The sequence below is a fragment of the Harmonia axyridis genome, chromosome 3 (assembly GCF_914767665.1).
Source record: "Harmonia axyridis chromosome 3, icHarAxyr1.1, whole genome shotgun sequence".
NCBI classification, from domain to species: domain Eukaryota; kingdom Metazoa; phylum Arthropoda; class Insecta; order Coleoptera; family Coccinellidae; genus Harmonia; species Harmonia axyridis.
Genome location: NC_059503.1, coordinates 28968381 through 28983737, shown reverse-complemented (window position 1 = coordinate 28983737; position 15357 = coordinate 28968381). Strand labels below are relative to the sequence as shown.

The window sequence follows — 15357 nt, the reverse complement described above, 5'->3', positions numbered from 1 at the left end:
TTCGAGATGGAAATTGGTTGAGTGTGGGGTTCCTCAGGGGTCTGTATTGGGACCGGTGCTGTTTCTTCTGTACATTAATGATCTACCATCAAGCGTATATTCAGAACTTATTTTTGTGTAAACGATACTTCCTTCCTCATGTTTGGCAAATCCGTAAAACAGCTTAAAGAAAAGACACAATCAGGCGGAGATGTGGATTCATACAAAAAGGTTAAAACCGAATAAAGAAAAACTCGATATCTACCGATACTATCCTGAAAACAAGCGCTGCCCTCAAGTTCCTAGGCGTGTTTCTGCAACCAAATCTAATATTCACTATATATACAGAAGATCTCGTCAAAAGACTGTCAGTGGCCACGTATATGATATGTTCGAAAGGCCCACTACTCGATGGAGGAATACTGGAATGATCAGTTTTAATAGTTCATCTCAGGAAATGTTGAAAATATCTGTATTTCTGTAGATTTCATTATTTGTTTTTATATATTTAACTAATTTTGAATCTGTAACACTCCATGTAAAGTATGATGGGTCGGAGTTGTCACAGTATTTATATTTTTAGAGTGTGAATAAATATTATTATTATATCTTCATATCATAGCAACCAACCATTCCAACAATTGCGATTTCTATCAAATTTTGTTTCAATATATCACTAAACAAAAAATACAAACGTTGTGGGAATTATAATATTTTTTAAATTCAATATCCTATATCATTATAGGCAATTGGAGAAAAAATTATATGTTCAACAAATTAGATTGACTGCCTTAGCTACGCTTGGCTATGAACTATAATTCGCGGCAGTTAATCTAGTACTGGCTACCTAGTCAAACAACTAGCTATTCTCTCATAGTTTCTAACGAAGCACTTTCCCTCCAGAGTCTATTTTTTTTCATAGGCATAGTCAAGGGCAAATGGATATTGAGAGGCACCTTGAATCAAAGCAGCCACGTTTTCTCAGCCGAAAGCAGGAACTCCCAATGCACGGCTAACGCTGTGATGTCCATAGCATTTCTGCAGATCAAGGAAGCTGATAAGTGGAGTAAGAAGACTATAGATCAAGTGAGGCTCTTGATCAACTTAAAGATTTCACTCAATATTCATAATACATCCTTATCGTAGGTTCTCATGTCCGGTGACGAGTTTTATAGGGCCACAGTAGAACGCTTAAAAGAGACCAATAATTTCGTCAGCAAGATGCTGATGGTTGATGAGTTGAACAGAAACTTTTCGTTCAGTAATAAGGAGGTCGTGTTCGACATTATAGATTGCTGTGTGAACGGCATTCTGGGTTATCCTGACCGTGGAGATGTCCTCAACGTGAAGACGGTACATTTACGTGATGTCTTCTACATTGTCTATATTCGTCGGTGATTGTTTTCAGGGTCTCATGAAATTCTTCCAAGAATTCGACTTCGGCGTCCTGACCTGCAGAAATATATCCCTCGGTGTTTGGAGAATCAACGGTGACTATTTCGTCTTCGACTCCCATAGCCTAGATGAGAAGGGGATTATAGCAGGTAGGTTGTGAAGAGTTTTCGAAACAGTAACTGATGTCTACAAGCTTTCTGCAGGTTACGGAACTGCCTGCGTAATGCGAGTACTTACTGTCGACGAACTTTCCAAAACCATTGAGACCAACCTGAAGCCTGACAAGCTCAGCTACTTCAACATCAGTTCTGTCAATGTCAACCTGTTGGAGGCAGAAGAGGAAGGAGGCACAGTAAGGTTACCTTTGAACAACTTTAAGCAAATGGGAGACAACCAAGACATTGCAATACTGGCGTCCAAGTCGAGCTGCAAGAACAAAAAGTACGAATTTAACGCGGGTAAACAAACGGTACCAATGTGCATTGCTGCGCTGGGCATGAATAGACTAAGGCCGAGCTCCAAATGGAATGAAGATACCCTAGAGATCATCCTAGATATAGGGCACAAATATTTTGAGCAATGTATGGCGGAATACGAAGCAAACCCTGAAGTAATCGAGGAGGACAAGGGGATAGTCTCGAAGTACTTGATGAACAATTTCAAGATTGGCTTGAACAAGATGGAACTGAATTTACAGCTGCTTGCTGAAGGTGGAAACTTTGGTTGATACTTAACTTGTTTATACTCCTACTATTGTTCATAGGTTTTGTCGAAGACGGTCTAGCACAAACGATCACCGATTACTATACGGCAAACGACAAGATAACAGATCAAAACTACTTAGAGATATTGGTGGAAACAGAGAATATAACCGTGTCGGTTTGGAAGGACCAAAATCTCTTCTATATTTTCGATCCTTACCCACGAGACGCAAATGGTCAAGTCATCGGAAAAGATGCCTGGAGCGCTAAGGTAGAAGCTCCAGAAGTGGAGGCCGGCGAAGGTGGTGCCGAGGAACCTGCTAAGGCACCCAAGGCAGGGGAACCTGCAACGGAAGAGGGTGGTGGAGATTTGGGTGAAGAGGAAGAGAAAGAAGAAGAAAAACCAAAAAGGCCTAGATCTAGGTGAGTCCTTGATTATATAGATACTCATTTTTGAACTGGTTCATTTCAGCGGTGAGGGGGTATTTGAAGAAGACGAAGAAGAGCCAGAAGACCCTGATGCCGAGGGTAAGGCTTGCATACTCTTTTTCTACAACCTTGAAGACGTTGTGAATCACATCCTCGAGAACACTAGACCCAATCAGAGGTCTATGATGCCGTTCACCATAAACAAGGTGGAGATTAAAAACATCCCTCTCGTGAAAGAGATCTTCAATAAGGACTTCGGTGAGAGAAAGGACAGCTACTCCGGCAACTGGTACAACTTCGTGGAGTTGGACCACGGTCACTGGATATTAAGAGGTGAGTGAATCTTGCAACTTTTAGAAACCAATCTATTTCTATATCTTTCAAGGGCAAATCGATCTTAAGAACGAGATGTTCCCGGAAGAGAATAGGGGCAAGCAGGTGTATCCCAGTATCATATCCGCCTTGGCATTCGCCAAGCTCTACGCTATGAGCAAAATGAAACCTCAACACCTCACCTCGATACTATCATATGGAGATCGTTTGCTTACGTACACCAAGCGCTTGCGCAAAGAGGCGCTTGCTCAGGATAAAACGCTCAATCTCCTGGAGGACGAGATCAAAGCCATAATCAAAAACGATAAATACGAAATAGAGTCCTACCCGAAATCATTCGTCATTGGCGATTCCAAGGTAAACTGGACCGTCACCAAGAATATTCTCAAGGGAGATACGACTGCCAAAACGAGCCCGGATATTCTAGACGTTCATCGAGCCTTGAACAAACTCTTCCAAATCTCCTTCTACGGTATAATCGAAAGTAAAGGTAAAATGATGAATTGTTTTATCTTCCATGAAAGTTGATTTAAATAGTGCGTTAGAATTAATAAGTAAAGCCCATTCACATAATACTGCAGTATATTGTATTTAGCTAAATATAATTATAACTCAGTATTTCTGCAACTGACAGCATGTTACGTCGTTCTCTTGAAAGTAATATTCCTAGACTTGACATTCAACACCCACACGATCCTCTTTGATTCGACTCATCAGCTGAGAATTCTAGCTAAAATGAGCTAATCTGCTGTTCCTAATGTTCTAGGCATCTATTTGCCTATTAACCTTTTTATTCTCTTTGTGTGTAACAATATTGTAACTCTATCATGATCTCTGTCGTGAGGTTATGTTGTTAAGTTATTTCTTTCATAGAAGAGTCTTTTCAACAGGGTTGTTATCGACTTGTCGTTTTAGAAGGAAATCCTCAGGGATTCATCAGGAAAATTGAATTGATTTCTTTTCACCGCAGATTTCAGGTGTTTTCTGACTCAGGAAGCGGATAGTTATCAAAAGGTCCCGGACCGTCTGCTCTTGTATTTTCCTCTCGTTCTTTGAGAAAAATTCTTCATGATGATCTTCATTTTCATCCATACAAGATGGCAGTTGTGCAGAAATTCTCTAAACGTGACTTCAATCCTAAGAGGAACGCCTGTGGAATCGTTCCTCAAAAGACACTTATGTTTTTTTAGTGATGAAGCCCATTTCCATTTATTTGTCTGTCTAAAGACTCTACAAGATTTGAAGGCCAATATGCAGGATTCGCCTAAATAAAGTCTGATTTGATGAACAGAATCATGACAAACCTCAAAAGTCTAATTGTGTATGGACAAAGAATGAAGTCACTTACCTAATCTTCAAAAAATAAGTGAAACCAAACATCAGATATATGCCTACATTATAAAAATAAATAAAACTATTCAAATTCTAATTTTACTTTTTTGTTCTTGAAAACGGGAGTTATGCTGTCACACCTCGTATCTTGATGAATTTTCATTAATGATCAAATTCACCTAAATGGTCTACCTTTCTAGGATACTCTGTCGGAGTCTGGAAAGGGTCCACTGTTTACTACATGTTCGATCCTCACAATACTGGAATCACCGGAGCTAGATCCCCTATCGGTTACCCCTGCATTACCAGATATCTGAAAACGGAACTTCTGGCTGATATATTTCTTCAGAACATACCGATCGAGGGGCTCAACGTCTTCACTGTCCACCAGGTGACCATGAACGAAGAACGCTACCAGAGGACGAAGGATATCATGGAAAAAGCTGGAGCTGCACAACCCATTAAGGTGAGAATGAATGTAGTCCTGGTGAGTTACATTCTTTCATTTATGAATTCATTTGAATATCACATATTCACTTTGGACATTAAAAACTAAGAGTACCTAAAAAATATAAATTTTTTTGATGGTGTAAGAACCAAAAAAATATTTTTTGTTTACTTTTGCTAATTCGTTTAAGTTAATGTCGGCCAGTGGCAGCATATTATTCTTCTTAGATGGGGTGTTGTCGAAATAGTTAAAACCCTTAAATTTCTAATAGCTAAAGGGCCCACGACAGGTTTTCTGTGCATGTCCCTCAAACAGGTAAAGACAACCGGCGACTCTACAGTTTGGATTGTGGTTACCTTGGCTGGTAACAGATAGTAAAAGTGTATAAAATGGTACCTTGGATTAGTTAAAGTATAAAGCTCAATTTTTTATATTTTCTTAGGGATAACATCCATTGCCGGACATTGCTACCCCTGCCTGATGTTCATCTTTTGAGTGAAATTTCACAATTAATAACTCTTTAACTAATCGACCGAATAAATCCAAATTTTGAATTTTTATCAGCCTTTACTATCGCCTTCCTTCAATATTTCTGAAATCGAATAAATCATATACAGATTAGTAAAATTTTATACTTTTTCTATTTTTTTGAATATTGGATCACCCTTTACGTGAACATTATGATTTTTTTTCGTTTCCGAGAGCACAAAGAATGATTTCATTATAAAAATTCCAAATCTTTGATGGCACCGTCATACAGGGTGATCAAACAACATTTCCTTATGAGTGAAATTTCATAGTTAATAAATTCTGAGGTTTTCACCTCACTTATGACAGCAAAAGAATACGAGTGTTTGAGTTCAGTTCGAGATATAAAAAGTAGAAAAAAGTGCTTGTAGAAATTGAATGAATTTATTTGAGAAAACTTTAAATCAACAAACTGGAGAATGAATAGACAAAAACATCAAATAAATTGAAAATATTTTAACTTGGGAGAATAATAAGAAAATTCTCAGTTTAGAAATTGTTCAGAATGATATCCCTCCATTTCATTATAGTTTTGAGCACATTGATATAGTTCTTTCACAGATTCCGCTATCGTATTCGGTTGGAATTTAATAATGTTGCAAGCACCATTCCTTGCAGCAATTGCTCCTAACTGTCAATCTCTCGCCGAAATAAATAATCGAAGGGAGTCAGATCAGGGGATCGATGAAACCAAGCCACATGTCCACCCCTGCCAATTCATCTGTTTTCAAAAGTTTCACACTTTTCGCACACTTCTCTTAAATAGTGAGCAGAAGCTCAATCAAGTTGCAACGACAATGTTTCCATTGGAATGTTTTTTAACAAACCAGGCAAAGTATTTTTCCAAAAATTCTTATTGATTTTCCCTGGTAACCTATTTTCGAAAATATGAGAGCCAAATCAAATTGCGAATTGTACAATTCGAAATAATTCTTACGTGAAAACAGAGCTCATCGAGTGGTGGTCTTGCATGTATTTATGAAATAACGATTTCAAGCTTCAAACGAAATCTCCTATGATATACACAACAGTTGTCCCAATAGGCGCTTCAATGAACGAGCGTTCCAAACCTCCTGATTTGTCCTTGATAATTTCTCTATCTTGCAGATATCCGGCTTCACCGAGGTAATTCCCGGCAAAACGATCCTGCGCGGAAGTTACAGCCAGGACGATCCCAAATTCGGCAGAGGAGAGAACGTGCTCAGCGCGCCGGTGGCCTATATCGCCCTGACCATGTCTCTGATCCACAAACCGGAGACCTGGGCTAAGCCAATAGTGGACGAGGTGATCTGCGTGGCGGACGAACTCTTCAATCACACGATGATGGTGGCCGAGCCTGATTTCAATCCGTGGGAGGACACCATGGATCCCCACAACGTTGCCAAAGACTACAGGGTCGGTGTACTGCAGGCCAATCTGCAGATAAGAAACAGCGACCAAGCCGGCATTCTGGACATTAGGGATACAGTAGTGTTGAATCTGAGACAAGGTAAGGGGATCAAGTTTATGGAGTAATATGGACGTGAAGGGTTAACCATTTCGCGGTTCCGAAAGTAGTACAAAAAATAACGTATAATACGAGAGTAAAGATAAAAACCTCAGCAAAAACTCTGTTTCCCCGTATATGTGCAGTGACTGGTTTGTGTATTTGTTTACAGAATAAGCTGTCATATTTATACTGAAGGACTTCCTCTTCATCCAAACAACATTGGTGCTGTTGGTAGTCATTTTCCTTGCATATAGAATGTTGTTTATTGAAGCTAAGAAGTTTCCAAAATCGTTAGAGCTAACTTGAATCTCGACTTCACTTAACCAAACCTGCTGAAGAGCAGTGCTTGATATGCCTCGTTCAGTTTTTCCCATTTGATCTACTTGAGTTTCAACAGTATCTTCCAATTCTCTTTGATTTCTTCCAGCTTTATAACTATCTCATCTTTGGCATAGTGATTCGAATGTAGCAACTCTTGTCCCTCGTTTATTACGCTTTGCACTCTTTCATCGCCGGTCATAACCTCTCCCTCAAACGTAGAATGTTTCTGGATTTTACTTTTCAGGTTATGAGGTTCCCTACAGCTCTCATCTGCCGCTATCTGGAGCTTTAGGTTCAACCAGATCTCCACGCTGCATACATTCTTCAGGAATTTCTGAAGAGCCCTGGATTCTTCCAGTTTCAGTCTCCTGGCTTCAGCCATTTGCAAACGTTCTTTTTTCCTATCCAGTCTATCCTTTTTGAAGCTTTCTGATTATTCTGGTTCCTTTCTTGACCCTCCAATTTCTTCGATACAACCTCATTCCAAGTATTCTCTGAAGATTTCATGTTACCCACCATTTCTCTACTATTGTCCTTCATTTCATTTTGTAAAGTTTTAAAGCTTCCTTCATTGTATTTCGTAAGGATTTAATATTATCCCTCATTTCTGTATGGTCATCCTGCAGTTGCTTCAAAGCTTGCTTAAAGAATTCCAAACTTGTCTGATCCATTTTCGTGATCTCGTAATTGGCATTAAAAAAAAATGGGCACAAAAATGTTCACAATACTGTCCATAAAAATTTCCACGAGAATATCACACGTGAACCCCACACCTGACCCCAATTGTTACGTTCTTCGGTTAATCAAATCGGTTATTCTTACTAACACTAATTTATTTCAGATACACAACCCTAAACAAGTATTTACAGATGATTTATTTCAACTACTACATTAATTTATTTCCACAACTTATATCTACTTGAGTGTACGACACTGACTGTCGTTTACGTCGACACTGCCCTCCTCTGCGACTCCATAGGTTTATATACCGCTGGCATCTCTCTCTAGAAGGGACTTGATCTTTGTATCGAGCTCTCGGTGCGTCCGGTACCTTCTAAAAAGAGGCAATGGCGTAGGGCTTGCTAGTTCGTTACAATATATTATATTCCATTCCAGGTTTGGAACGATTCTTCATGGAAAACACCCACGGTATCATATATTCACCACCAAACATTTGTTACGCCATCTGGGAACAGGAAAATGATGGTCATTCTATATTGTACATGTTCGACCCTAACAAAAGAGGACCGACCGGTCTACCTTCGCCACATGGTGTCGCCTGTGTTCTCACTTTTGCTTCCCCTAAAATGGCTGCAGACCACATCCTCGCATGTATAAAAGACCCTCAAGACAAACATCATCAGTACACTATCTTGCCCGTTGAGATCACCGTGGGTCCGTTCAAGACGTCCAAGGCAAAGAAGAAAACTGGGACAACGGAAGGATGTTGCGATGACAAGCAGAGTTTGATGAAAAAACTGGCCCATCAAACCACCATAGAAGAGAAGAAAACCGCCAAGAAGAGGGTGAGATTTTTCAATAATATTCATATTCATGATTTTTGGTAACTGACTAGTAGTTGATACATACTGTGGTATCTGGATAAATGTTTGATTTCCATTAGTTTGTTGCGAAAACGAATTTTCATGTGTTACTTTTCTGAAAAAGCTATTGCGCTTCCATCTGACAGAATAACAAAATTGCACGAGTTCGAAGACGTCTGAATTGTCCAATGTTAAGGCTTTGACAGAGGTAGAATTGTTGCCTATGGAGATGTTTGTTCTCATCTATCAACTGTATTGATTATACTTCATCATCATCATCATACAACCCTTTGCGTCCATTGTTGGACATAGGTCTCTCCCATTTTATTCCACTCGCTTCTGTCCTGCGCTGTCCGAATCCAGTTATTAGATATTCTTTTTATGTCGTCCGTCCATCGTGTAGGCGGTCTTCCTCTACTCCTTTTGTCTGCTCGTGGTCTCCACTCCAGCAATCGCTTTGTCCACTGTTCTCGTCTTGATTGTACTTAAGATGTCTAAAATACTGGTTTATACAATAATTTGATTGCGTTTAACATAATTCTGGTGAGTTGAAGACGTCCCTACTTGTACTTCCCTTTTCTTCCTTGGTGGCGCTATTAATAAAATGGGAATATACCCTTGGAATATTTGATTTGATGATTCGATGTGAGCGCCATAGGAAACGATGCTAGAATCTAGTGAAGTACCGGCAATCACCTCGAAATCCAAGAAGGCTGTTCTTAGGCTGTTCCCTTCAAAATTTGTTAGTTTTATTTCAAACTAAGATGCACTATGCATCTTATTTCAAACTATCTCGAGAGTGAGTGGGCACCCCAGTATTTCTAGACATCTTAATTATACTCAATGACTGTAATATGTGTACGCGTGTATGGGCGAACAAGAGCAACTGAAAAGATATACGTTTTCCACACTAATTAGCTATAGGAAACCCTTTCATCTACTAGTGGGCATCAAATCGCTGACCAATGATATGAAGAAAAAAGTAAGCACCATGTGTAAGTATACTACGCATCGACCCTTTGAAATTACTTCTTTCTACTTCAAACCATTATCCATTGTGAAGAAAGGCGAAATCATATCTTCAGTGACGAAAGTAATTTTATCTGAGCATGCAGAATTCTTCCTTAAAAGGGTAAAACGTGCAGTGCTCAGTGACATGTTATGGTTTTTTCTTTTGATAGGTTTGTAATGTGGAAGTAGGAGTTTGTGGGCTTTTGCCTATGTTACTCAATCAGCATCATTCTTCATTCGAGACAGTATGACAAACGTTCGTTATGCTCTATACAACACATGTCTCCATAATCCTCGTTAAACTTCTCGAAGAAAAAAGGCTCTAATATTTTGCTATCTCGTTCACCACATTCAGGCATTTTCCTCTGTGAGCATGTACAATATACAGGGTGATTCCTAACAACTATACGAAACTGCATGGGTGATTCGCTAGGTTCTTTTAAAAAAGCCACAACAGCCAAAATTGAGGAAAAAGTACGCCACTGGTTTCTTTTGGTTTTAAATTTTCAAGATTAAGCACTTATAAATACAACTTTTCAGTCTCTTGAGTTTTCTTCGTATCTAGCTTCGTTTTCGAGAAAAAATTGAAGCTACTTTACAGTATATGTATCATGAGCACCTGCTTTGAAGACAAATCATAAAGGTGATTTTTTTTTCTCAAAAATGAAGCTTGTTATGAAGAAAACCGAGGAAACCGAAAAGTTGTATTTTTAGTTGTTTGATCTAAAAAATACAAAAAAAAATATGTACAATAATTTATAAAATATGTTCGTAGGACATTTTTTTCTGAAAACGGCCTGAAGAATCACTCTTTAAAGTATCATACTGTAGTAAGGAATAACCCTGTATTACCACTTTGGCCACCCTTTGTCACATTAAATCGTTGAAATACGAGTTGCTTGGGATGTGGAGCCACAAGCAAAGAACTCAATTATTTCATTTCGTGGATGCTTACGACAGTACATACGGGGTTGCCAAACACATGATTATTCTTTTGGAAATATTATCGTTTCATTCTTAATTTCGAGTTTTGAGACCATCACATGAGTGAAAGATCAAGTTGGTAAATTATTCCTTCTAAGTGTTACACTTTGAATAACGCTCAGTACATATTTGAACTCATTCAATACATCTTTGAACAGGCAATGATACAGAAGAAGAAGAAAGATGACAAGAAAAGATACTGGCAAGGTAGGACAGGCTACTTCGACATTCCAAAATGCCAGGCCATCCTCAGAGGCACCCGCTGCCTGACCTCAAACTGCTACCAGGAGAAAACCAGAGGACTCCAAGACATCCCAGTATGCATCGTGGCGTTCGTTGCCAATCACATCGTGCCGATAAGCGAGTGGACCTGGAAGGAGATAGACGCCGTCCTCGACACCGGCGATCAGCTATACATAGACTCTTACATCGCGTACAGTCCCAGAAACAAGAAGCTCGGCCTGGAGAACATCATCCGCAACATCTTCATAATGAACAACAGGGCTCACGTGACCATATACAAGCCGATCTCGATACTGGGCTTCCACGCCAACCAGCTGACTAGGAACTTCGACAAATGGTTCCTGGACGAGAACTTCTGCATGCTGAACTACATGGACCAGTGGGTGGGGGTGTTCTTCAAGAAGGGGTATTACTTCCTTTTCGACCCAAACCAGAGGGGAGCGTTGGGATGCAGATCGGCAGTGGAAGGTGCCGCCTGCGTGCTCAGATTCGAGAAACTGGATGACCTGTCTCAGAGGCTGGTCAACAATCTCCTGCCCGCGGATCAGAACGCAGAGGAAGAGAGGGAGGAAGAGTACGAGCTGGTGCTGGTCAGGCTTGAAGGAGGCATCTGTCAATGTATCTGAGTATATTGTAAGTACTAGAAGTACCAAAGCTCCGAGCTTTAGTTTGGTCAGCTCAATGATGAAATATAACCCATTATGTGTACTTACTGTCAAAAAGTACCAGGAATAAATTATTTGATGAGTCTTTGTGGTGGCATTGTCGCAATTCATTTCACCGTTAAATTCACACAATTTAATTATCAGCTCGTAACCAAATAAAAATGCATTTACCTAATAGTTATTTCCCCAACAATATCTAACTGTATCTGAATAACACTGAAAAAATGTAAGGGGTTATTCTGTGATGAAAATGAAGGTGGGTATTTGGTATAAAATTTTTTGGAAAACCTCTCCCCGGAAAAGTAACTTCCCTTCGAAGATTAACAAAAAAAAATTTCAACAAAATATCATCATTATACGAGGCGTGTATTTAAAGTAAGGTCTCCATTTATTTTTTTCACATTAAATAACATTTATTTACTAAGTTATGTACATTGCTGTAAAGCTTGAAATCTAAACTATTTTTCTACGTAATCGCCATTCACTTCGATGAGCTTCCTCATTCGTACGACAAACTTTTGTATCCACTCCTCGAACCACGATCCCGCCGCCTCGCGCAAGAACCAAATGACCGCTTCATGAACTTCTTCATCGTTCGATGTTTTTCAAGAGCAGGAAACATGTGGAAGTCACTTGAGGCTTCTTCCCCTTCCTCTTCATAACTGGCAAGAAAGTCTTGGACACATTGGACACGTTTGACTTTGTGCTCCGGGGTAAGCATTTTCGGGACCCACCTGGCTGACAATATTCGGTATTGCAGGTTATTCACCAAAATTGAATGAATAGAGTCTCTACTGCACACATCTTAGAGTTTTTCGGCCAACTCATTGACAGTCAACCTGCGATCTTTCAACACAAGCGCCTCAACTTTCCGCACTGTTTCGTCCGAGTGTGACGGCCTGCCGCTGCGCTCCTCGTCGTGAACGTTTAGTCGGCCAGCAGAAAATTCTCTACACCATTTTCGAACGTTTTTCACGTCCATACATTTCTCACCATACACTTCTTCCAATTGACGATGAATTTCTATAGGTGGAGAATTTTTTTTTTAGTGCAAAAACTTAATGACTGAACGTAACTGGCAACTGGCGGCAGCGACAACCGGCACTTCCATTGCAAATGGCTGCTACGTCAAGACTGAGCGTCCTAATAAGTTCCACCAGGTGTCGATTGGTGGAGGGGGCCTAACGTATACAACAGTGTTGCCCGATTTCATCTAGCGCTACTTGCTACTTGCAATGGCCTTGGAGACCTTACTTTAAATACACGCCTCATATTGACGATATTCGACCGGTTTCTGTTCATTGTTTGTTCACTATTGTTTTAGTTGTAAAAATCTTAGCCTAGTCGAAAAATGATTTGGTTGGCTCATGTCCAATGTTTTTCTCGTTAATGTTCAAGTTTTCGAAAAAACTTGTAGTGACAAAAATGTTAGTAAATAAATTGGGCTTTTCAGCCATGTTTTTTCAAAGCGAAAATTTCCATCCAAAAATAAGTTGTAACAAAAATTAATTTAAGGGGTTGACTATTTCAACCCCTTCTGAGCATACTTCAGGGTTGGAAAAATTTCGAAATGTGTAGTTCAATTGACAAATAATATTTACCAAGTTTCGTGTCTTCAGCTCAATAAACATGGAGAATAAAAAAGAGAAACCTTTTTTTTGTTAATCTTTGGAGTGGTGTAACTTTTCCGGGGGGAAATTTCCTTAATATTCACATATACATTTTTTGGTGTTAATCATATACACCCTGTATATAACCTTTTTTCTACAGGCGCATTTAAATACACATTTCAAAGGACCAGGCATCTGAATGGATGAAAAATGGTTACCTCTGTTAATTTCAAATGCTAGTATTGTTTGTTGTAGACCTTTATGCTCTTAAAAAGAAAAGATGATCAGAAGACTCTGGCCAATACTGGTTTCCAAATTATAGGGCGTTCAAAGTAGAAATAGCAATAAAAGATACAAATGCAATATCGTCATAACTTTCTAACTAGGAAACATATTTGAAGAGTTATTTCGCTTCTTCGCAGCTAAGGGCTATTCTTCATTGATCTCTAAGTTTTTTAATTTTTTAGGGGTATTTATATGGTGTTTATATGTTTATGAGTTACATGACTAGGTGGAAAACGTATCTGCTTAGATATTCTCATTGGAAGATTGAAGGCGAAATAATATAATAACAGCATTTTCGAATGTCGCACTATCGAGCAAGTCTGAAGCGAGAATCAGTTAGTATCGTTGGCTGCAATGTTGAAATGGATAACTTTGGTCCTTTTTATCATTTAGTATTGACATTAACTTGAAAGACTTGCACGGTGTTTCGTGAGGTGGCAAAGGCCAGCAAAGATTTGCTAGGTCGTGTTCAGTTAATGATACCCGTATCCCAGAAACTATAAAATGCTCCAGGTTCCCAACCTTGACCTGTACTTTATTCATAATTGATGATTTGTTCGTTTTGTGGAACATAAATATACACTCTCATCCGTAAAAGACCCTCCTCATCTCTAAAGTTGCCAATTTGCAGGATTTCAGATTGAACTCGTGCCATTTCATCTTGAATATAGGAAGAAGCCAAATTGATCTGATAGACGTACAGAGTCGGATCTTTCAAGTTATCGAGCGTAAGTCAAAGAGTGTTCAACTCGCTTCCAGTTGAGAGTTTACTTCTCCAGAAATAAAGGTGGTGGCAAAAATCATGATTTGTCCAAACAATGTCAAATGTTGTATTTCCATTGAGAATAATCATTTTGCTGCCTAGGCAGAAAAGTCCTAACTTTGCTGCCTAGGCAGGAAAAGTAATACTTTGCTGATTATTATGTGTCTGCAAATTTAATACGGAGAAAAAATAAATATTTTTTACTTTGACGACCTACCGATCTCGCGGACACAGGTAGGGTGGGTTTGAATGTTTTTTTTAGTTCACAATTTACTTTCTACTAAAACATAAAGAAATAATAAAACATTTCATAAAAATTTGCTGTTTTTGATCTATTGGGTATTTTATTCTAGGATATCAAGATCGCTTCGGTATAAAAGCTGAATATGAAACTTTTACTTCATATGCAAAATACAAACGCTGGTTATATTGATTTACTATGAGTACGACATCATTGTTTAATTCATCTGGATGAGGAGGAGTCAGGAGTTATGATATGATCCTTGAAATTAACATAAACAAACCACCTTTCGTTCTCCAACACGAATGCGAAATTCGAAAACGAGCGACGAAGGAGCGAATTTTCGGAATTTGGAACGTACATTTCGAATTTTGATATAATTTACATTAACGCATTAAATTCGTGAATTATGTCTCACGATATCGATTTAACACTACCAGAATTAAGATAAATTGCGAATAATGTTGCATATTCATTCCACTATATCCAAATTATTATATAGTGACGTGTGTTGAAATTTGATAGGATCGGAAGTCAGTGTTGACAAGCACAAAACTCGAATTCTCACACGAAATTCCATCAATATCATAAAAACCGAATCCCAGATATTGAGGTCTTGCGAATTCCATGTTCGCGCACGCGCGTCATATGTTATTGAGAACTGAAATTTGAGCTACAACTCAAATCAGAGACCCAGAGATTTGAGTCAAATCAGATAAGGTAATGAAATCGGAGCACAAAACATTTTTAAACTCAAAAGTGATAACAATTAATCCTTCGACTTTCAGTGAACTCTGAAGCAATTGTTAAAATTTCATAATTACTGATTTGAAAAGTATTGTCTTTGATGCCTCCTTCAGATAATTTATAAATTACCATCAAATATAAAATATGTACATTTATTCCGAGTTCTTATCCATTAAGACTGAAGAAAGGAATTAATATATTCTCTTTGTTTCAGAATTGCAGAGAATGAAGTCTATTTCCACTTAAAAGCAAAAATATATAAACCAATTTTTAATGTGATTGAGGAATAAATTTTGAATTTGTCTTGAA

At 38.7% G+C, this 15357-nt stretch overlaps 1 protein-coding gene across 2 annotated transcripts in view; it reads left to right on the top strand.

Annotated features, from left to right (window-relative positions):
* The window catches only part of LOC123676579, a 20906-nt gene extending 5549 nt beyond the window's left edge, over window positions 1-15357 (top strand). Inside the window, exons 6-17 of one of the 2 annotated variants that reach the window (XM_045612570.1) lie at window positions 902-1065; window positions 1126-1332; window positions 1388-1523; window positions 1578-2084; window positions 2138-2498; window positions 2548-2837; window positions 2890-3327; window positions 4370-4635; window positions 6253-6634; window positions 8072-8481; window positions 10653-11370; window positions 15263-15357. In XM_045612570.1, the coding sequence (XP_045468526.1) occupies window positions 902-1065; window positions 1126-1332; window positions 1388-1523; window positions 1578-2084; window positions 2138-2498; window positions 2548-2837; window positions 2890-3327; window positions 4370-4635; window positions 6253-6634; window positions 8072-8481; window positions 10653-11363 (3872 nt within the window). In that variant the 3' untranslated portion in view covers window positions 11364-11370; window positions 15263-15357. Of the gene's footprint in view, window positions 1-901; window positions 1066-1125; window positions 1333-1387; window positions 1524-1577; window positions 2085-2137; window positions 2499-2547; window positions 2838-2889; window positions 3328-4369; window positions 4636-6252; window positions 6635-8071; window positions 8482-10652; window positions 11371-13928 lie in introns of both variants that reach the window. The other variant, XM_045612571.1, reaches the window with a different exon arrangement.